Consider the following 23,050-nt stretch of genomic DNA (forward strand, 5'->3'; position numbering starts at 1 on the left):
AAAGAGAGACAGCCATTTTCCATCTGTTCATGAATGAGCACAATATGAAAATAATTTCCCAAACCGTTTTTTTTTGATGGTGTTCTTCACTGTGAAAAAAATTTTTTTTTTTTTTTCAGTTTTTGGCCGGGGCCAGGCTGGGTTTGAACCCACCACCTCCAGTATATGGAGCTGGCGCCCTACCCCTTTGAGCCACAGGCGCCGCCTAAGTGAAATTTTTTCTGAGCCCTCCCCACCATCCCCTCAGCCAATGTTAGATGAGATTTGGGTATGGGCAAAGACTGACTTAAAAGTTGAGAGCTCTTCAGCAAGACTGATCCTTAGTTGCTCCATCTCTTTATTCTTCTGTTGCTGGAGTTGCACCCCGCTTCTTAACTGCCTCTGTCTTTCTTCCATTTCCTCCAGCTGTTCCTGCATGAAATGGGCAAGAACACTTATAACGAGCCAAACAAAAGAAATGTGACATTGTCCACAATAGTATCTAAAGAACATTGTTTAATCTTCATAACAGTATTTAAGCTGGTTTTTATGTTACAGGTTAAGGAACTGATAGAAAAAGATTATATCTTCCAGGAAGAAAAAGTGACAATACTTCTGAAAATAGTGATCTGAAAGGAGTCTTGTCTATTGACCATATAGTGGCGAAACAGTACCTACACATGTTAAAACGCCTGTTCACAGTCAAGAGGTTAATAGAATCCTGGGAGGGTGATACATGTACTCAGTGCTGTTCAAATCACTGAAGGTGGTGAACCTGCAAGTTTCATATACCTCTCCTTTCATACACATGTTTTCCACCAAGATAATTAGTAGTTCTACAAATTGAAAGAAACCATCTTTATGGAAGCAGTTATTCTTAAATATTGGCTAGAATTCTAGGAGTGTTGTACAACTAATACAAGTCCATGTTTAGAACATAATTAGGTGAAGGCTATGTTAACCAGTTTGATGAAAATATTTCAAATTGTATATAAAACCAGCACATTGTACCCCATGATTGCATTAATCTACACAGCTATGATTTAATAAAAAAAATAATTAGGTGGTTAATTTGCGAGATAAAACAGTTTTGTATCTGAAGTTCCTTGAAGTCAGAGATACTTCTGCTTATGACTTACCTTGAAGATGATGACTATCAATAGTTGTTAATTTCCTGCCTGCATTTTTGTAAGAAAAAAAATTTTTTTTGAGTTTAGTTTTGTTGCCCTCACTAGAGTGCTGTAGCATCATAGCTCCCAGCAACCTTAAATTCTTGGAGTCAAGCAATTCTTTTGTCTCAGCCTCCCACCACAACACTTTTTTTTAGAGAATAGGGGTCTTGTTCTGGCTCAGGCTTATCTTGAACCTGTGAGCTCAGGCAATCCACCCACCTCAGCCTCCCAGAATGCTGGGATTACAGGTGTGAGCCACTGCATCCAGCCCTGCATGCATTTTTCTTTACACAAAAAGACTGGATTTGTTCAAAAGTTTGTTTTTGAGACGGAGTCTGTCACTATGTCACCCTTGGTGGAGTGCCATGGTGTCACTGCTCACAGCAACCTCAAATTCTAGAGCTTAAGTGATTCTCTTGCCTCAGCCTCCCAAGTAGCTGGGACTCCAGGCACCCACCACAATGCCCAGCTATTTTTTGTTGCAGTTGTCATTGTTTAGCAGGCCTGGGCTAGGCTCGAACCTGCCAGCCTTGGTGTATCTGGTCGCTGCCCTACCCACTGAGCTACGGGCGCCTCCCTGTTCAAAAGTTTTGCTCAAAAGTTACAAATTAGAAGATGAAGACACTATGCCAGGAAACCCTTGGGAGCCTCAAGGTAACTATTTCTAATTTAAATAATTGTTCTCTTGAGTGATCCTTGATATTCCTGTGGCACATCAGTCTGAATGATACTCCGGCTGAATCTCAACTTTCATCAGTATTGTCACAGTCTTTTTTAGTGCCCAGCCATACCTTGGCACCACACAGGTGCAGCCTTACCACCTAAGGATGTGTCATCTGCATACTGTTGTCCCAATTTCCCAAACTTCACTGTTTAGCAAACCTGTTCTGGTGAGACACAACAGTATGTGTTGTAGAAAATAGTCTGCATCATCAGTGATAAGTTGTGACAGGGTGGAACAGCCTCATTGAAATAAAGAAGAACTGGGCGGCACCTGTGGCTCAAGGAGTAGGGCACCAGTCCCATATGCCAGAGATGGCGGGTTCAAACCCAGCCCCGGCCAAAAACCAAAAAAATAAAAAGAAAGGAAGAATTGCTATAGTGGCATTAAGGTCAATCTCTAATCTTAATCCAGTGTAGTCCACTGCTAAATTAACATCCCAGAAACTGTTTATCATCTCAGAATCCCTCAAAGGCTTTCCATTCTCTATAGTAGCATTCAGACCCCCTTTGGTTTGATCTCTCCCTCTAATTGGAAACCCCGTTACTCTTTTTTTGTTTGTTTGTTTGAGACAGAGGCTCTCACTATGTCACCTTCAGTAAAGTGCTATGGAATCACAGCAACCTCAAACTCTTGGGCTTAAGCAATTCTGTTGCCTCAGCCTCCTGAGTAGCTAGGACTACAGGTGCCTGCCACAAGGCCCACCTGTCTTTTTGTTGCAGTTGTTTTAGCAGGCCTGGGCCAGGTTTGAACCCACCAGCCCCGATGTGTGTGGCTGGCTCCCTACTCACTGAGCTGCGGGCGCCAAGCCCCCATTACTCTCCATGTTACATTTTCCTTTAGGCAGGCACTGTCCAGTACAGAAGCCACTTAAGTCACATGTGGCTATTGGCATTATGCTAGTCTGAATTGAGATGTGCTATTAGTGTAAAATACACAGCAGATTTCTAAAACTTAGCACAAGCACAAAAGTAAAATACCTCAACTTTTGATGTTCATATATTGAAATCTTTTTAGGGTGGCTCCTGTAGCTCAAGCGGCTAAGACACCAGCCACATACACCAGAGCTGGCAGGTTCGAATCTGGGCTGGGCCCATCAAACAATGACAGCTATAACCAAAAAAAGAGCCGGGTGTTGTGGGCACCTATAGTCCCAGCTACTCAGGAGGCTGAGACAAGAGAATCACTTAAGCCCAGGAGTTTGAAGTTGCTGTGAGCTGTGATGCCACAGCACTCTACCCAGGGCAATAGCTTGAGGCTCTGTCTCAAAAGAAAAAATATATTTTTATATGCTGAGTTACTAAAGTATATTAAAGTTAGTTAATTTCACCTGTTCCTAGTTTTCTTAATGTAGCTATTAGAAAATTTAAAATTATTTAAAAAACTTTTTTTTAATGAATCTCTAGCCAGGCATAGTGGCTCATGCCTGTAATCCTAATACTATGGGATGCCGAGGTGGGTGGATTGCTTGACCTCAGGAGTTCAAGACCAGCCTGAGCAAGAGTGTCTCTTTAAAAAAAAAAATGGCCAGACATTGTGGTGGGTGCCTGTAGTCCCAGCTGCTTGGGAGGCTGAGGCAAGAGGATCACTTGAGCCCAAGAGTTTGAGGTTGCTGTGAGTTACGACACCACAGCACTTTACCCAGGGTGACAAAGTGAGACTCTGTCTCAAAAAAAATAGAAAAGTTACCTGGGTGTCACACGGTGGGTGTCTGTAGTCCCACTACTTGGGAGTCTTAAAGCAGGAGGATTGCTTAAGCCCAGGAGTTTGAGGTTGCTGTGAGCTAGTCTGATGCCATGGCACTCTACCCAGCACACCAGAGTAAATCTCTGTCTCCAAAAACAAAGAAAAAGAATTTCAAGTACATTAGTAGCTGTTGTAAATCATTGAATTTTCCCTTGTTTCCCCAGGCATGAGTAATCATTCCTGTTTTATTGGTACAGTGCCTTATTTCCACAACTCTTAACAAGTACTTACCACATTGAAGCATGTTAATTATTTCATTGATTCTAAGATTTTTTTCAAATTTTTACATCCCAGATCAGGAAGCACTTGTTTTTTTCCTTTTGTTTTGTTTGAGGCAGAGTCTTATTTCAGCCCTGGGCAGAGTGCCCTGGAATCATAACAATCTCAAACTTTTGGGCTTCAAGAGATCCTCTTACCTCAGCCTCCCAAGCAGCTGGGATTACAGGTGCCCACCATAAGCTTGGCTAGTTTTTCTATTTTTAGTAGAGATGGGGTCTTGCTCTTGCTCAGGCTTGTCTCAAACTCCTGAGCTCAAGCAATCCACCCACCTCAGCCTCCCAAGCATGAGCCACCACGCCCAGCCAAGAATAGACCTTAAAATCGCCAGGCAGGGCTTACATTGTATGAAATACAGTCATTTTGGCCGGGCACAGTGGCTCACACTTGTAAATAGAACAGGACCAATCATGTTACTCCCTTTAATGTTGTAAGTGTTTGCAAATAAAGTCCAAACTCAACTAGTTTGGATTTTTACAGTTAATTTTAATAGCTTTTTATCTTTCACCTATAGCCAAAATAACCTAACTTCAGATAGTTGGGTTAAATAAAATACATTAAGATTACTTTTACTCAGCCATGCGTGGTGGCTCATGGCTGTTACCTTAACACTTTAGGAGGTCAAGGTGGGTGGATTGCTTGAGCTCATGAGTTCAAAACCAGCCTGAGCAAGAGCAAGACCCTGCCTCTACTGAAAATAGTGGCCCAGCAACTAGAGCACCAGCCACATACACCAGAGCTGGCAGGTTCAAATCCACCCCGGGCCTGCCAAACAACAATAACAACTACAACCAAAAAAAAAAAAATAGCCAGATGTTGTGGTGGGCACCTATAGTCCCAGCTACTCAGGAGGCTGAGGCAAGAGAATCTCTTAAACTCAAGAGTTTGAGGGTGCTGTGACCTATGGCACCACGGCACTCTACCAAGGGTGACATAGTGAGACTTTGTCTCAAAAAGAACAGAAAGAAAAGAAAAACTGAGGCAAGATGATGGCTTGAGCCCAAGAGTTAAGAGTTAGAGGTTGCTGTGATCTGTGATACTGCCATGGTACTCTATCCAGGGCAACAGCATGAGACTGTCTCAAAAAAAAAGAAAGGAAAAGATTACTTTTTTCTTTTTTTTGAGACCGAGTTCCACTATGTCACCCTTGGCAGAGTGCCATGTTGTCACAGCTCACAGCAACCTCAAACTTTTTTTTTTTTTTTTTGAGACAGATCCTTAAGCTGTCACCCTGGGCAGAGTACCGTTGCATCACAGCTCACAGCAACCTCCAACTCCTGGGTTCAAGCGATTCTCCTGCCTCTGCCTCTCAAGTAGCTGGGACTACAGGTGCCCACCACCATGCCCAGCTATTTTTTGGTTGCAGCCGTGATTGTTGTTTGGCGGGCCCAGGCTGGATTCGAACACACCAGCTCAGGTGTATGTGGCTGGTGCGTTAGCTGCTTGAGCCAACAACCTCAAACCTCTTGGACTTAAGCGATTCTCTTGCCTCAGCCTCCCAAGTAGCTGGTACAACAGGCGCCTGCCACAACACCCTGCTATTTGTTGTTGTTGTCATTGTTGTTTGGCAGGCCTTGGGCCGAACCTGCCATCCCTGGTATATGTGACCGATACCCTAACCACTGAGCTATGGGTGCCGAGCCAGCATTTCTTTACTTTTTTGATGTGGCTTGCATTATATAATAGAATCCACGTAGTTGACCACCTCCTTAAGTTGACCTAATTTTCATAGACTACATATACCACATACATGTGCATATTAGTACAGTAGGCCTTGTTCCTTACATTGATCACCTCTTTATGTTGAGTAGTTTGTTACAATACCTTGGTATTTCTGTTGGACAGTACTCCCTATACTTAAATAGCTCAAATTCCAACTCTTTTTCCATGTAGAGTTCTCTAATTTAACCAATGGCTAAAAATCTCAACTATCCCATATTCCTCTTACCTGCACCTCTCTTTTTTTTTTTTTTTTGTTTTTGTTTTTGGCCAGAGCTGGCTTTGAACTCGCCACCTCTGGTATATGGGACCTGTGCCCCACTCCTTGAGCCACAGGCGCCGCCCCACCTGCACCTCTCTTAAATCACATATTTCTACCATGTGTTACAATTACTAATGTAATGTCTATTTGAGTATTAGCTGTTAAGGACAGGATTTATGCAAGTAAATAAGTGCCTCTCACTATACTGTAAACTAATTTTAAAAATGGTGGGGGGGACTCAGCACCTGTAGCTCAGCGGCTAGGGTGCCAGCCACTTACACCAGAGCTGGCAGGTTCAAACCTGGCCTGGACCTGCCAAAACAACGGCTGCAACCAAAAAATAGCTGGGCATTGTGGTGGGCACCTGTAGTCCCAGCTACTGAGCTGGGACTACAGCTACTCAGGACTGAGTAGCTGGGACTACAAGGCTGAGGGAAGAGAATCGATTAAGCCCAAGAGTTTGAGGTTGCTGTGAGCTGTGATGCTACAGCACTCTACCGAGGGCAACATAATAAGACTTGCTCTCAAAAAAAAAAAAGACAGTCTTGCTCTGTCAGCCATACTGAAGTGCAGTGCTGTGATCATAACTCCTTGCAGCCTCCAACTCCTTGGCTCAAGCAATCCTCCCCTTGGCCTCCCAAGTCACTAGAACTCCAGGTGTGAGAACTAGAACACCCAGTCTCACTGTTTTCACAATACAGAGTAGAAAAGGCCTAACAAATTTTTCAGGAAGTGAATGCAGCCATTTTCAACAGGGGACACATCCCCTTAAGGATCTATCGAAATCTCTAGAAGTCACCGCATTTCTCTGGAGTGCAGGGAGTAGGAATGAATGAATAGGGCGGCGCCTGTGGCTCAAGGAGTTGGGCGCCGGTCCCATATGCTGGAGGTGGTGGGTTCAAACCCAGCCCCGGCCAAAAACCACAAAAAAAAAAAAAAAAGGAATGAATGAATAAACCCTTGGGTGCTGAAGCTCCTCACTGAAGGAACCCTTCAAGTCAGGGTTTGATTTTAGCCCTCAAGAGAGAAGCAGAATCAGGAAAGAGATGCGCTTTACAATATAATTTTCTAGACCTGGGGGTTGGAGGAGGAGGCATGAGAGGGCTGAGGGTTTTTATTTTCAACCTGTATTTTTTTTTTCAACTCCTTATCCACATTAAACTTCTGCAAGGTCCAATTTTATTATTGAGGACACGGACCAGAGGCGTAGGGGCAGGAGCAGAACCCTAATGGTTCCTTTCCCATTTTATACATCTACAGCTGTTCTTGCTCCAAGCCAAAGCCGCCTCCTACAGACTTGTGTCCATAAAAACACCCCCTTTCACTCTGGGTTTTCTTAAAGTACCTTAGCACACATCTTAGTTCCTGGGTATCTTCAGAAAAGAGCCTGTGCTGGAGATAACAGCCTCTTGAAACAAATCCCCTAAGCCATCTTTTCTGTATGGAATGCACCTTTTTTTTTTTTTTTTTTTTTTGTCAACACCCTTTATTCCAGCTGCATTGGCCTTCCCAAGGAGCTCTCCCTGCACCTTTGAGCCAGAGCCTTCTGGGCTGCCCTCACTTGCTGCACTTTTTTTTTTTTTTCTCCTTAGCTTTTCCTTTATTCCTCAAAACCACATTGCACCCAACTAATGGCTTATTCTACACGGCTTTTTCACAAATCACAGCAACTCCTGATCCATTGTGTCCCACCTTGACCCAGATTTCTGCTCCATAGAAACCAAGTATAGAGCCAAAGAGGAGGGGGCAAAGGAATGATGAATCTGTGTGTGACACCCCCCACCCCACCCCTTCCCCACCTGCTTATTCCCAGTGCTCTGTTTCAGGGGAAGAACCATTTTCTTCAAAATCTCGATTTGAGAGCCTTCAGACTCAGGGACACAGGACACTGTGGAAGGCAAGGATGAGATTTGGGTTTAAAACAGGAGCTAAAAGTAAGTCCTTAGAAGATTGGTGATGGGAGCTCACCAGTCCCCTGCCTAGAACACTGAAAGTCAAGGATGTTGCGATGGAAAATTCATCCTTGGGCGGCGCCTGTGGCTCAGTGAGTAGGGCGCCAGCCCCATATACCGAGGGTGGCGGGTTCAAACCCAGCCCTGGCCAAACTGCAACAAAAAAAATAGCCAGGCGTTGTGGCGGGCGCCTGTAGCCCCAGCTGCTCAGGAGGCTGAGGCAAGAGAATCACGTAAGCCCAAGAGCTGGAGGTTGCTGTGAGCCGTGTGATGCCACGGCACTCTACCAAGGGCAGTAAAGTGAGACTCTGTCTCTACAAAAAAAAAAAAAGGAAAATTCATCCTTGGAGGAACTGTAAGTCCCTAGAGCAGTGGTCCTCAACCTTCCTAATGCCACAATGTATTTTCATTGTTAAAAAGAGGTCGTGACCCACTGGTTGAGAACCACTGCCCCAGAGAAAACACCTTCAAAACATTGACATTTTCCCAAAGGTAGTCAATTGCTGCTGCTTTATATCCTGAAGCCCCCCACTCAACAAATTCTTTCCATGCTTACAGGATGGCCAATTTTAAGACCCTTATACATATTAGTTAAATATGGACACAGCTTTCAACATGAGAGGCTGAAACTATAAATAGGATGATCTCTAGAAGAGACATCTGTAGGGATAAGAGGAAAAATATTGGGAAAAAAATATCTGGGAGGGCGTAGATTTTTAAGTTTATCCAAAGGAGTACATGTTTCAATAGACAAAAATATTGCTTAGAGAATGACAATATAGTCTCAGTGCCCAGCAGCTGATAACTCAGCACTTAACTGGTATGTACTCTGAGCCATGAGTGTTAGAGAATAAAACAGATAAGTAAAACATATTCCCTACCTTCTGCAAGCTCACGGCTTATGGGAGAAATGATGTAATTGTTGATTTATTTAGTATTTATATCCCACTATGTTCTAAAAAGGGATTAGAACTGGCTCACACTTAATCAGAAATAATTTGAATACAAGGATGATAGGTTGGTAAATGCACAGAAAAGGAAAATGAAGAGTAAAGGTTTGTAGATTTCATCCTAGTCTAAAACCTGGAAAACTTTTAAGGTGGAGATTGGATAGGTAGGACTTGTGAGATGAATATGGAATGGAGAGAAGGGAATGAATTCATTCCATCTAGCCTCATTCCCTCCTGCTCTATATATACCCGAGTGTGACTCACTATTCAGTTAGAAGTAGAAAATGGTTTTGTGGAAAAAGCACTAAAATATTTAGGGTTGGGCAGAACAGAGTTCAAACTATTCCAACTCGCTGAGCCTCTGTTTTCTTCATATAAAAAATAAGAATACTTGGCTGGGCGCTGTGGCTCAAGCCTGTAATGCTAGCACTCTGGGAGGCTGAAGTGGGTGGATTGCCTGAGCTCATGAGTTCAAGACAAGCCTAAGCAAGAGTGAGACACTGTCTCTACTAAAAATAGAAAAACTGAGGCAAGCGGATCACTTGAGCCCAAAAGTTAGAGGTTGCTGTGAGCCATGATGCCACAGCACTCTACCCAGGATGACAGCTTGAGACTCTATCTCAAAAAAAATAAATATCTGGGCATTGTGGTGGGCACCTGTAGTCCCAGCTACTTGGGAGGCTGAGGCAGGAGAATCATTTAAGCACAGGAGTTGGAGGTTGCTGTGAGCTGTGATGCTGCAGCACTCTACCCAGGGAGACAGCTTGAGGCGCTCCAAAAGAAAAAATAAATAAATAAGAATATTGCAGGATTAATGTGAAGAACACATGAGATAGTTGGTGTAAAAATGCTACATAAACTGGGTGGCGCCTGTGACTCTGAGTAGGGCGCTGGCCCCATATGCCGAGGGTGGCGGGTTCAAACCCAGCCCCGACCAAACTGCAACAAAAAAATAGCCGGGTGTTGTGGCGGGCGCCTGTAGTCCCAGCTGCTCAGGAGGCCGAGGCAAGAGAATCGCGTAAGCCCGTGAGTTAGAGGTTGCTGTGAGCGGTGTGACGCCACGGCACTCTACCCGAGGGCGGTACAGTGAGACTCTGTCTCTACAAAAAAAAAAAAAAAAAATGCTACGTAAACTTAAAGTACAGCTAGCTTTCATTCCCTAGCACAGGCCTGAATAAAGGAAGAATGGAGGAAAGAATATGTGAATGGCTCCAAAGAACAAGTTGTTCTTCCCACATGTGATACAATCCTTCAGCCCCCAAAACATCAGACTCCCATCACCTTTCCCTTCCCCAGGTTAAGAGACCTCGGTTCCTTTCATGCCCAGTGGGCCTACCCTGTATTGCTGAACCTCTTCATCTCGCTTTTGCCTCACAAGTGTAATCTGGTCCTCCAGGTTCCTATTTTGCAGGTGAAGCTGCCGGGCCTCTGCTTGCAAGGGTCTGAGAGCCTCTTTCATCTCCTGGATCTCAGCCTGGGTTTTCTGCAGAGCTTTGGTCCCAGCTTCTTTCCTCTCTAGAAGCCGCAGCAGCTGAGGCTCATATTCCTCCTCCAGGCCCTGGCGGCTCTCTGCCATGAGGTTTTCGAACTGAGCAGAGAGTCGCCGGCTCTCCTGGAGGAAGTGCCCGTCATCGCTCTGACTGGGGGGTGCTTCTAGTTGTTGCTGCAGCTGGTCCTTCTGCTTCTGAAAGGCATCCCGGAGCTGGGCCAGTTCCTCTGAAAGCTGGGTCGCCCGCATAGTCAACACTTCCCTGAATTCGGCAAACTGAGCCACATCCTGCTGGCGGCACTCCAGCTGGTACTGGAAGGCCACACATTCCTTTGTCACCTTGAACAGCTTCTGCTTGACCAGTCGGATCTCTTCCCTTAGCCCATCCCTCTCCAGCTCTGCTTGGGCGTGCAGCTTGTAGGCCGCTTGGATGTCCTGATGGACTTGCTGCACCTCCTGCAGAGCGGGTTCCCGGAGCAACACCAGCTCGTGGATAAGCTGATCCCTCTCCTCTTCCAGCTGGGCCACGGCTTGGACACACTGCTGGAAACGCTCCTCCAGCAATTCCAGGTCCTCTATGCTCAGGTCCTCCGTGCCAGGGCTCGGCTCAGCTCTGAGGCTCTCCTCAGGGTTAGCGTTCTCCTCCCTCATGACCTTCTCTGCCCCATAAACAATCCGCTCTAGGCTTATGGGCTTTCCTGGCTCCCCGGGCTCCTCCACAACCTGTTCCTCATCTGGCTGTACTATTTCCTCCACATACAGTGTCTCTGGATTCACAGGCTCCTCTACGTACACTGTCTCATCCTCTGGCTGCCTAGTCTCCTCAATATACAGGGTCTCCTCTGGCTTCTCAGCTTCTTCCACATGGAGTATCTCATCAAAGTCACCTGTGTCCTCCAAGTGGTAGAAAATATCTTCTAGGTCCAAGGTCCCCTCCAAAGACAGAAAAACTTCTGGGTTCAAGGTCTCTGTCTCTTTCGGGGATTCAGAGTTCTCCTGAAGAGGAGAATTAGCCTCTGTTCTTGTTTCCCTGCAAGAGAAATGATTGAAAGTAAAAGGGCAGCCACAATCCCAGGATGATTTGTGACTGTTGCCATTGGCCCCAGGCCCATATTACATCAGGTTCTCAGATCTCAGCAGTCATTTGCTCCCTCTCCTCTATTGATCTGACCCCTCCATGGAGTCCATCCATTGTGTGGATCCCCTGATGACATTCTGGCAATATCACTCTCTATTCTCTGCAACCTTCAAGGATAGGAAACACCTGAGGCGCCACTATTTGTTCAACAATCATAATAAAATTCTACTGTCGAGGTAAAATCTTCTTCCTTGCAATTGTTACCTGTTAGATTACAGACAATTACAATTCCTTTCCCTATAAATTATTTATTTACTTATTTATTCATTTATTCTGAGACAGAATCTCACTTTGTCGCCCTTGGTAGAGTGTCATGGTGTCAGCTCACAGCAACCTCAAACTCTTGGGCTCAAGAAATCCTCTTGCGGGCAGTGCCTGTGGCTCAAGGAGTAGGGTGCTGGTCCCATATGCCGGAGGCGGCGGGTAAACCCAGCCCCCGCCAAAAACCACAAAAAAAAAAAGAAATCCTCTTGCCTCAGCCTCCCAAGTAGCTGGGACTATAGGAGCCTGCCACAATGCCCGACTATTTTTTCTTTTTAAAGAGGGGGTCTTGATCTTGCTCCAGGCTGGTCTTGAACTCCTGAGCTCAAGCAATCCACCCGCCTCAGCCTCCCAGAGTGCTAGGATTACAGATGTGAGCCACTGCACCACGCCTCCCTACAAATTCTTTAAACACTTAAAGATAACTAATTTATCTTTCGATTATTCCATACATGCCAAGGTTTCCAGTATCATCCTTGTTTACCACTTCCTTGTGAGCAACCTCCAGATTATCACTGTCTTGGGAATAGATTTTTTTTTTTTTGAGATTTTTGTCATCCTCAGTAGAGTGCTGTAGCATCACAGCTCACAGCAACTCAAAACTCCTAGGCTCAAGTGATCTTCCTGTTTCAGCCTTCTTAGTTGCTGGGAATACAGGTGCCTGCCACAGTACCCAGCTAATTTTTCTATTTTTTTTTTTTTTCCTTTTAGTAGAGACTGGTCTTACACTTGCTCAGGCTGGTCTCAAGCTCTTCAGCTCATGTGATCTTCCTGCCTTGGCCTCCAAGAATGCTGGGAGTATAAGTATGAGCCACCGTGCCTGGCCTGGGAATAGGTATTGAAAGGAGTCCCTGAGGTGTGATTTAAATAGTGAAGTTTCTGGACACAACACTCCTTTTGAGGCAGCCAAGGTTCCCTTAGCATCTAGAGCAGCTCCAGCATTTTATTTTATTTTTTTTTGTTTGTTTTTGGCCGGGGCTGGGTTTGAACCCGCCACCTCTGGCATATGGGACCGGCACCCTACTCTTTGAGCCACAGGTGCCACCCTATTTTTTTTTTTTTGAGACAGAGTCTCAATTTGTTGCCCTGGGTAGAGTGCTATGGCGTCATAGCTCACAGCAACCTCAAACTCTTGGATTCAAGCAATTCTCTTGCTTCAGCCTCCCAAGTAGCTGGAACTACAGGCGCCTGCTACAAAGCACGGTAATTTTTTGGTTGTAGTTGTCGTTGTTTGGCAGGCCCAGGCTGGGTTTGAACCCGCCAGCTCTGGTGTATGTGTATGTGTATGTGTATGTGGCTGGCACTCTAGGTGCCGTTGAGCTACAGGCACCAAGCCTTTTTTTTTTTTTATTGAGACAGAGTCTCAAGCTGTCACCCTAGGTAGAGTGCTATGACATCATAGCTCATAGTAACCTCAAACTCTTGGGCTCAAGTGATCCTCTTGTCTTCAACTAACTGAGGCACCCCCCACACCCAGTTAGTTTTTCTATTTTTAGTAGAGATCGGGTCTCACTCTTGCTCAGGCTGGTCTTCAGCTCCTGACCTCAAGTGATTCACCCACTTTGGCCTCCCAGCATGCTGGGATTACAGGTGTGAGCCACTATGCCTGGCTGCAAGATTTATTTATTTATTTTAAATATTTTTATTTAATTTAAAGACAAGTTCTCGGTTTCCTAGACTAAAGGCCATGATCATAACTCACTATAACCTCAAATGCCTGGGTTCAAGTGATCCTCCTGCCTCAGCCTTCCAAGTAGCTGTGACTACAAGGGCACACCACTATGCCTGGGCTGTTTTTTTTTTTTTTTTTGAGACAGAGCCTCAAGCTGTCGCCCTGGGTAGAGTGCCGTAGCATCACAGCTCACAGCAACCTTCAACTCCTGGTCTTAAGCGATTCTCTTGCCTCAGCCTCCCAAGTAGCTGGGACTACAGGCGCCCGCCACAACGTCCAGCTATTTTTTGCTTTCAGCCGTCGTCGTTGTTTGGCGGCCCAGGCTGAATACGAACCTGCCAGCTCAGGTGTATGTGGCTGGTGCCTTGGCCGCTTGAGTCACAGGCGCCGAGCCTATTTTTTTTTTTTTTTTTTTGTAGAGACAGAGTCTCACTTTATGGCCCTCGGTAGAGTGCCATGGCCTCACACAGCTCACAGCAACCTCCAACTCCTGGGCTTAAGTGATTCTCTTGCCTCAGCCTCCCGAGTAGCTGGGACTACAGGCGCCCGCCACAACACCCAGCTATTTTTTGGTTGCAGTTCAGCCGGGGCCGGGTTTGAACCCGCCACCCTCGGTATATGGGGCCGGCGCCTTACCGACTGAGCCACAGGCGCCACCCTTTTTTTTTTTTTTTTAAGAGACAGGGTCTTTTTATGTTGCTCAGGCTGGTCTCAAACTCCTGAACTAAAGCAATCCTCCTACTGAGATTTCAGGTATGACCACTGCACCTGGCCTGGCAAGAAGTGATGCTATGGCACTCTACTGAGGGAAACAAAGTGAGACTCTGTCTCATTAAAAAAAAAAAAAAAGGGGCGGCGCCTGTGGCTCAGTGAGTAGGGCGCCGGCCCCATATGCCGAGGGTGGCAGGTTCAAACCCAGCCCCGGCCAAACTGCAACAAAAAAATAGCCGGGCGTTGTGGCGGGCGCCTGTAGTCCCAGCTGCTCGGGAGGCGAGGCAAGAGAATTGCGTCAGCCCAAGATTAGAAGTTGCTGTGAGCTGTGTGACGCCACAGCACTCTACCCGAGGGCGGTACAGTGAGACTCTTGTCTCTACAAAAAAAAAAAAAAAGAAAGAAAGAAAGAAAAAAGTCATGGGGTGCCAGATCAGGTGAGTAAGAAGGGTCTTACAGTTATTTGTTTACTGGCTATAAACTCCCTCGTAGACAGTGCTGTGTGACTCAGTGCATTGTTGTGATGTAAGAGCTATAAGTTGTTGGCCAAGATTTTCAATTAAGACTTTTCCTTTCCTGGTGGCGCCTGTGGCTCAGTCGGTAGGGCGCCGGCCCCATATACCGAGGGTGGTGGGATCAAACCCGGCCCTGGCCAAACTGCAACCAAAAAATAGCCGGGCGTTGTGGCGGGCGCCTGTAGTCCCAGCTACTCGGGAGGCTGAGGCAAGAGAATCACTTGGGCCCAGGAGTTGGAGGTTGCTGTGAGCTGTGTGAGGCCACGGCATTCTACCAAGGGCCATAAAGTGAGACTCTGTCTCTTCAAAAAAAAAAAAAAAAAGACTTTTCCTTTCCTTCTACTGTTTTTCCCTTTTTATCCCATTACACTCCTACTCATCTTAGTGTCTATTATCTTCTCTACAAGGTCTTTTTTTTTTTTGTAGAGACAGAGTTTCACTTTATCGCCCTCGGTAGAGTGCTGTGGCGTTACACTGCTCATAGCAACCTCCAACTCCTGGGTTTAGGCAATTCTCTTGCCTCAGCCTCCTGACTAGCTGGGACTACAGGCGCCCACCACAATGCCTGGCTATTTTTTTGTTGCAGTTTGGCCAGGGCTAGGTTTGAACCTGCCAACCTTGGTATATGGGGCCGGCACCCTACTCACTGAGCACTGCCCAATGTGTAAATTTTTATACCTCCTACTCTTAGCCCACAATGTCCAGCTGAGAAATGCAGCTTCTTGAATACCACTTGACTAGAGAACAGACCATATACCTGGCAAGGTAGAGCTCCTAGTGCCAGGAAGGATGCATCTGGTCAGCCAGCCAGATCCACTCTATACACAACAAAGTCCCGGCTTCCCCAGCTGACGGCCCTCCATCATGCTCCTGCCAAACCACCCAACTTGGAATGAGTTCACCACATTCAAGGCTCTATTCTAAGCATTTTACATGAATACTCATTTATAGAATGTTTATCTATTATCCCCATTTTATAAGGCAGAAAGCCAAAGCATAAAGTAAAGAACTCACTCAAGGTTCCACACCTTGTCTATGTGGTAAAGCCTGGAGAAGTCCAGCAGTGGCCTGAGCTCAGGAGTTCAAGACCAGCCTGAGCCAGAGTGAGACCTCATCTCTAAAAAATGCCAGGTGTTGTGGTGAGTGTCTGTAGTCCCAGCTACTTGGGAGGCTGAGGCAAGAGAATCGCTTAAACCCAGGAGTTTGAGGTTGCTGTGAACTGTGACAACACATCACTCTACTGAAGGCAACAAAGCAAGACTCTGTCTCAAACAAACAAAAAAAGATATACTTCTATGTAGTTACCTAACATATTTCTTTTTTTTTTTTTTTTGGCAGTTTCTGGCTGAGGCTGGATTTGAACCCACCACCTCTGGCATATGGGGCCAGTGCCCTACCTCTTTGAGCCAAGGGCGCCACCCCTACATATTTCTTTTTTTTTTTTTATTTTTGAGACAAAGTCCCACTCTGTTACAAATCACAATAACCTCAAACTCTTGGGCTCAAGTTATCCTCTTGCCTCAGCCTCCTAAGTATCTGGGACTACAGGCACCTGCCACAATGTCTGGCTAAGTTTTTTTTTTTTTGTAGAGACAGAGTCTCACTTTATGGCCCTTGGTAGAGTGCCATGGCATCACACAGCTCACAGCAACTTCCAACTCCTGGGCTTAAGCGATTCTCTGCCTCAGCCTCCTGAGTAGCTGGGACTACAGGCACCCGCCACAACGCCCGGCTATTTTTTGGTTGCAGTTGCAGTTCAGCTGGGGCCGGGTTTGAACCTGCCACCCTCGGTATATGGGGCCAGCGCCTTACCGACTGAGCCACAGGCGCCGCCTGGCTAAGTTTTTCTAATTTTTTTAGTAGAGACAAGGTCTCTCTCTAGCTCAGGCTGGTCTCGAACTTCTGAAGTCAAGCAAACCACCTGCCTTCTGCCTCCCAAAAGTGCTAGGATTACATGAGTGAACCGCCATGCCTGGCTACCTAACAAATTTCTACTCATCCTTCAAGCACTGGTCAAACTCTTCTGTGAATTAGTTCCTGAACAACTCCATCACCTTTCTCAGGGCACATACAAGGTCCTTTGCTTTACAGAAGTACATGGGTCTGTCTCCCTGAGAGTGACTTTCCTAAGGAGGCGTAGAGCTCTCACTCTGCTCCACATGCCAGGGTGGGGCTCTATAAGAAAGGCAAAAACCAACTGAGCTCCAGAGAGGAAATTTGCCCAAGGTTGAGTGGCAAAGCTAGAAGTAGAAGCCAGGGCTCCTGATTTCCAGGCAGTGCTGTTGCCACGCACCAAGTTGCCTCTGTCACCCTACCCAGGGTGCCTCTGTCACCCTATCAGTGCCAGGTCTCTGCTGGATGTCACCCTCACACAGCTGCCTCTCCAAGAGAGAAGAGGGAAAGAAGCAAATTATGGGAGGCCAAGGGAAGAGAAAGAGTGAGGTCAGCTAGGTCCCTGACCTCAGCTTCCTTGGGCCCCAAGCAGCCTGCCTCTGCCACTCTGACCCAGTCCCGAGAGGACTCTAGCAGCTCCCCAATCCTGTCTGTCAGGGCTGTGGCTGGGAGTGTGTGGACACTGTAGGCAGGAGTCCTGTGTCTGACTCTGTGTATTTGTGTTTGTGGACAGTAGTACAGGCATGTATATGTAAGACAGCGCTCAGCTTTGTGTCCTTGTGTGACAGTGAAGGGGTGTTGGGAGGCGTGTATTTGCACCTCCACGTCTTGGTACACTGGGAAGTCCCAGGGCCACCATCTGACCTGTGGCAGAAATACTCCCCTCTCCGCCCCCACCCCAAGCCCCTCAGCCCTTCCCCCGAGGGAGCTTAGCACAAGATAGGGGCCCTCCTGCTGGGCTGAGACAGTGGATCCTTCCCCTACCCCCATCCCAGGCCACACAGGAGAGAACAGGCTGTTTGAGCAGACTCCTAACTTAAAGCTGGCAGATGCCCAACCTTGCACCAAGTGGCTGCCACACAGCGAATTCAGCAATGGGAGGCCTCCATCTCCAGCTAACATTTGAAGGGAAGAATGAAGGAAAGTGAGCAGAGGCCTCTGTGGGTCAAATGTCATTTAAATGGTTAGTGCTGGATAGCCTGAAAGGGTTAATTCTCACACAGCCCCCAGTAAGGGACATTATAAAAAGCTACAGACAAAAGGATGTTCCAGGACTCTTGCCTGGACTCCTCCATCTCCATCTCCCCTCGGTACCCCATCTTAACTGGACCACTACTCCCCAGCCGGCGAAAGGCGGCTGCGGAGGGGAAAGGGAACCCGGCCACCACCCCCTCCCAAAAGGGGCGGTGAGGCGGGCCCCGGACGTCCTACCTCTCGGCCTGGGCGGCGCTGTCCCCGCCTCGCCGGGGCTCCGGGCTGGCCATGACTACGCGACCCCAGGCTCGGCCGCTGCGTTATTAATAGTCGGCCCCGCGGGCCGCCCCCTCCGGCGCCCGCGGCCACTCCCGCTGCACTGCCAGCTGCAGCGGACACCGGATCCCGGCCGACCTAAGGCCGGGCGCGCCCACTTGGCCCCAGCTCCCGTCACGGGAGGAGGGAGCAGCCCTGGGGGCGGGGAGAGGCCGCCCCTCCCCGGCCTGGCCAGGCATAGGAGTGGGAGTGAAGGGGGGCGGGGGGGCGGTTTAGCCGCGGTTCCAAAACCAGCTAGCCCAAGATCTTCCCGAACCTTCCTTATCTCCACCCTTCCTTCCCCGGGATCCCGGTGAGAGGGAAGAAGGGCGTTCTGCAGCCTCAAGAGAGAACATCACCAGTCCAGACGTCTGGGGGACGGGGTGCTCAGAGGGCCCTTGCCCGCAAGTATTTGGGTGTATCCACCTCGGCTTTGCGCCCTCGGACCACCACCTGAGCGGTGAGGAGGAGCGTGGTCACCCTCGGGCGCTCCCAGCACTGTGCGGAGCAGCTGTCCTGAAGGATTAGGGCAGTGCATGGCTGAGGGTTAATGGCCACACCCCACGCGTTGGGGACAGTCTAGGGCCCAACCCGTGGCTAGGGTTAAGGAAGGGCAGTGAGAGGGCTGCAGAGGGGCTTATGCCTGTAAGGTTGAGTCCATATTTGAGTCTGCCCCACCTTTCCAGGTTCCCTGGGGTCTCTCCCCTGTTCCACCTGTTAACCCCACTCAGCTTGGCTTCTGTCAACTTCAAAGCATAACCCCTGGCTCAAGTCTCAGCCCACCTGTGTCAGAGTCAGACGTCAACACTGAAACCCTCCTCTACAAGTGTGGACAAGCTGCTGGGCCTCTTCCCAGACCTAGGCCACAGACGTCCCTCTGATTCTTTTTTTCCACTTAGCCCCTCTGACTGAGGAGGTCTTTGACTCAATCGCACAAGAATGCTGTGCACTGTAACAAGCTCCAGAGCCTGGATCTTCAGTTTTATCTGAGAGGCCTTGAGCCTGGGGTGGGGGTGGGGTAATCATGCAATGATGTTGAATGTGTGTGCACTTGTGTGTTGTGTGTCCTCATAGCTGGCAGTGGGAACATACCATCAGGGTTTGGGGTATGGCGTGTGAAGAAGAGCATGGTGTTGTTTGCCCATGTCTGTGTGTGCGCACATGGATGTGTGTACAATGAATGTGCATGCTGATTGTGCCCACTGTGGGGTTGGGGAGGCTGACCATTGTGACTGTGTTTGTGGGGCATGTATGTGGTCCTGTGTGTCTGTGACTGTGTGCCTATGTTTGGGGGCTGAGTGTCCATTCATCCATGTGTCTGAGTGTGCCGCCTATGGTTGTATATTTATATCTCTGTCTCATGCAAGGGGGTGGAAGATTTAACACCCAGGGCAGCCAAATACACCCTTGTAAGGTATGCATGAGAAAAAGTCAGGTTTTGGAGGCTGCTGGTCATTTTTTGACTTATGCCTGAAATATTCCAGGGGAGGAGGTTGGCAAAGCCTCTGCCGCTGGTTGTTTGACATCTGCTGCCAGTCAGAGGGGTGCTAAGGGAGTGAGGGCAAGGCTGCCAGCAGCACTGTTTGCTGTGGGTGCTAAGCAACGGGCAGCAAGGGTGGCATTTAGCAGGGCTATCCTTTTGCTCCAACCCCCAGCCCAGTAGCTGGCCGTCAGTAGTCCCCTAAAACTAAATTTTTTAGCCCTTCCTAGCCTCCCCTAAGTCAAGCCGAAACACTGAATCCCCCCAGGGTCCCCAAAACTCTCCTGTGTCCAGCGTTTTGTTCTTGCTGTTCCTTCTGTCTAGAACACCCTTTCCAAATCTTCATATCCCAGCATCTTCTATTCTTTTTTTTTTTTTTTTTTTGAGAAAGAGCCTCAAGCCGTCACCCTGGGTAGTGTGCCATAGCATCACAACTCACAGTAACCTCCAACTCCTGAGCTTAAGCAATTCTCCTGCCTTACCCTCCCAAGTAGCTGGGACTACAGGCACCCACCACAACGCCCAGCTATTTTTTGGTTGCAGCTGTCATTGTTTGGTGGTCTGGGGCTGAATTCGAACCCGCCAGCTCAGGGGTATGTGGCTGGTACCTTAGCCGCTCAAGCCACAGATGCGGAGCCTGCATCTTCTATTCTTTAGGTCTCAGCTCACAAGTCCTCCCCTCAGAGGAGCCTTCCTTGATGCCCCCCCAATAATGTCCACTCATTATTTATTTTATTTTATTTATTTTTTTAGAGACAGAGTCTCACTTTGTCGCCCTAGGTAGAATGCCATGGCATCCCAGCTAACAGCAACCTCAAACTCTTTTTTTTTTTTTTTGTAGAGACAGAGTTTTACTTTATTGCCCACGGTAGAGTGCCGTGGTGTCACAGCTCACAGCAACCTCCAACTCCTGGGCTTAGGCAATTCTCCTGCCTCAGCCTCCCAAGTAACTGGGACTACAGGCGCCTGCCACAACACCTGGCTATTTTTTGTTGCAGTTTGTCCGGGGAAGGTTTGAACCCGCCATCCTCCGTGTATGGGTCCCATGTCCTATTCACTGAACCACAGGTGCCGCCCCACTCATTGTTTATCTCGTCACCCTGTTTATTTTCTGTGTTGCACTTATCATAATCTTCTACAACATTGTTCATTTTTAATTTCTTTCTTTTTTTTTGAGACAGTCTCATTTTGTCACCCTTGGTAGAGTGCTGTGGTGTCACAGCTCACAGTCACCTCAAACTCTTGGGCTTAAACGATTCTCTTGTCTCAGCCTCCAGTAGCTGGGACTACCGTGCCTGCCACAACACCTGGCTATTTTTTTAGAGATGAGGTCTTGCTCTGGCTCAGAACTCATGAGTTCAGGCAGTCCACTGGCCTCGGCCTCCCAGAATGCTAGGGTTACAGGCGTGAGCCACTGTGCCCGGACCATTTTGAATTTCTTCTCTACCTCCCCCACTAGAGTGGAAGCCCCACAAAGGCAGAGAGTCTGTGGGTCTTATTTACTGCTGTGTTCCCAGGGCCCAGCACAGGGCCTGGCATACAGGACCTACCTAAAAATAAATTGATGGATGGGTGAAGGGTAGAACGATGGTCTTACTTTGGCCAATTCAGGCAACATTTGTTGCCTGCCATGTACCAGGCCTGGGCCACTCACCACCAAGGAGCTGCAATCTACTCAGGAAGACAGATGCATACATGTGACCAGATTGCATATACCAAGAGAAAATGAGGTAAATGAGGCCAAAGGATTTAGCTCACTTGGCAAACATTGGCACTTGGTCTGTGCTAGGCCCTCTATCAGAGCAAATGGCCTTATTTGGCTTAGGCCTGCAAGAAGCTCTCAGTGTAGAAAAAGCTAGAATCATCTCCTGGGGAGACAAACCCACACAGAGAATAATGCCAGATCACTGGGCTGAATGATGTGATAAGCATCCCCAGGGAAGTGGGGGAAGGGAGAGATTAACTCCAGGACTGGGGATGGCCTCGTGGACAAAGTAACATGGGCCTGGAATAATGAGAAAGGTGTTTTGGAGTCAGGAATAGACTCTGCTTTAAAAGATAAACACAAACACTCTGTCAGCCCCTCTGCACAGCCAAACCCAGGAAGAGGAGAGAAGCCCTGGGCTGGCTACTCTTTGCCTAACCTTCATTCTCAGCACTTCTCTGCCCTACCGTGTTCCTGGGGTGGACTCCTGCTGACGCTGTATCCCACCTTCTGGCTACAGGTGGGATTTGACCAATACGAAATAGGTAGGAGATTAGAGGAAGGAAGGAGAGTGAAATTAGGATGTTTTATGCCTCTCATGCCCCTGTAATTTTGGCAGTTTCTATGTTCATCTACTGGAAGCCACAGTTGCTGCTGAGTAGACTATACCTGTGGCTATAGCTCTAGCCAGGTCTGTTAGCAGGGCTCCCACCCCCTACCCTTTCAAGCCCAGAGGTCTTACCCCTTGATCCATCCCAATATGGCAAGCCCCAGGGGCTTCACTATTCCTGCCACACCTCTGCGAATATTCCAAATAAACCCACTTCTGGGCTCGGTACCTGTAACTCAAGCAGCTAAGGTGCCAGCCACATATACTGGAACTGGTGGGTTCTAATCCAGCCCAGGCCCGCCAAACAATGACAACTACAACCAAAAAAGAGCTGGGCGTTGTGGTGGGCGCCTGTAGTCCCAGCTATTTGGGAGGCTGAGGCAAGAGAGTCACTTAAGCTCAAGAGTTTGAGGTTGCTGTGAGCTGGTGACACCATGGCACTCTACCTAGGGCAACAGCTTGAGACTCTGTCTCAAAAAAAGAAAAAGCAGGGCAGCGCCTGTGGCTCAAAGGGGTAGGGCACCAGCCCCATATGCCAGAGGTGGCGGGTTCAAACCCGCAAAAAAAAAAAAAAGAAAAGAAAAGAAAAAGAAAACAGTCTCTGAAAGATGGAGCGACTTTCCTCAAGTCACAAAGCATGTAAGTGCAGAGGTAGGTTTTATGCTCTGGCCTGTTGGCTGCAAACCCTGGACTCTCATCCTGGCACAGGATAAGCAGTGAGTTGGAGGGCGCTGCCAGGGCATCTTTGTATCACCTTTCTCCAGCCTCTAGAACATCTGCTGGAGCTCTTGGTACAAAGAAACTGAGCAGTGTGGCCTCCACCTGCATCAGTAATGTGGAATGTGCTACTCTCAGCTTGCAGAGCAACTTCACGTCCAATAGCTCATGTGTTGAGCCTCATATTTGATTGCTCATGGCAATCGTGTGAAGAGGGTATTAGTTGCTCATTTCTCTGAAATTCAGAGAGGTTGGCTTCCCAGGGTCACATAGGATCTGCTCTGGGGTATGGTGGTGACTCTGCCAACACTGCACTTCCTCTGCTGTCCCCGGTGCCTCTCCCTTTCCTGGCTCATCACTGTCTTCTTCCCAGATGCTCCACTGAATCATAGCCCTCTTCCTGCCCCATTCTCCCAGCCAAAGTACCTGTAGGCCTGATACTAAGGTGGGTTAACAGGGACCCTAGAGTGGGGACCAGGTCTGGAGTGGTGGCAGGAGCCCTTCCCTTCCCAGAGTCTCACTATGTAGCCCTCAGTAGAGTGCCATGGCATCACAGCTCACAGCAGCCTCAAA

General features: G+C 48.0%; 1 protein-coding gene across 3 annotated transcripts in view; it reads right to left on the reverse strand.

Annotated features, from left to right (window-relative positions):
- The window catches only part of SYNC (syncoilin, intermediate filament protein), a 23,813-nt gene extending 5,725 nt beyond the window's left edge, over positions 1-18,088 (reverse strand). For all 3 annotated transcript variants that reach the window (XM_053577321.1, XM_053577320.1, XM_053577319.1), the window contains exons 1-3: positions 17,888-18,088; positions 10,114-11,296; positions 287-411 (exon numbers count right to left, since the gene is read on the reverse strand). In XM_053577321.1, the coding sequence (XP_053433296.1) occupies positions 287-411; positions 10,114-11,296; positions 17,888-17,940 (1,361 nt within the window). In that variant the 5' untranslated portion in view covers positions 17,941-18,088. The remainder of the gene's footprint in view (positions 1-286; positions 412-10,113; positions 11,297-17,887) is intronic.
- Between the last annotated feature and the right edge of the window lie 4,962 nt (positions 18,089-23,050).

The sequence above is a fragment of the Nycticebus coucang genome, chromosome 22 (genome assembly GCF_027406575.1).
Source record: "Nycticebus coucang isolate mNycCou1 chromosome 22, mNycCou1.pri, whole genome shotgun sequence".
In the NCBI taxonomy this organism is placed as follows: domain Eukaryota; kingdom Metazoa; phylum Chordata; class Mammalia; order Primates; family Lorisidae; genus Nycticebus; species Nycticebus coucang.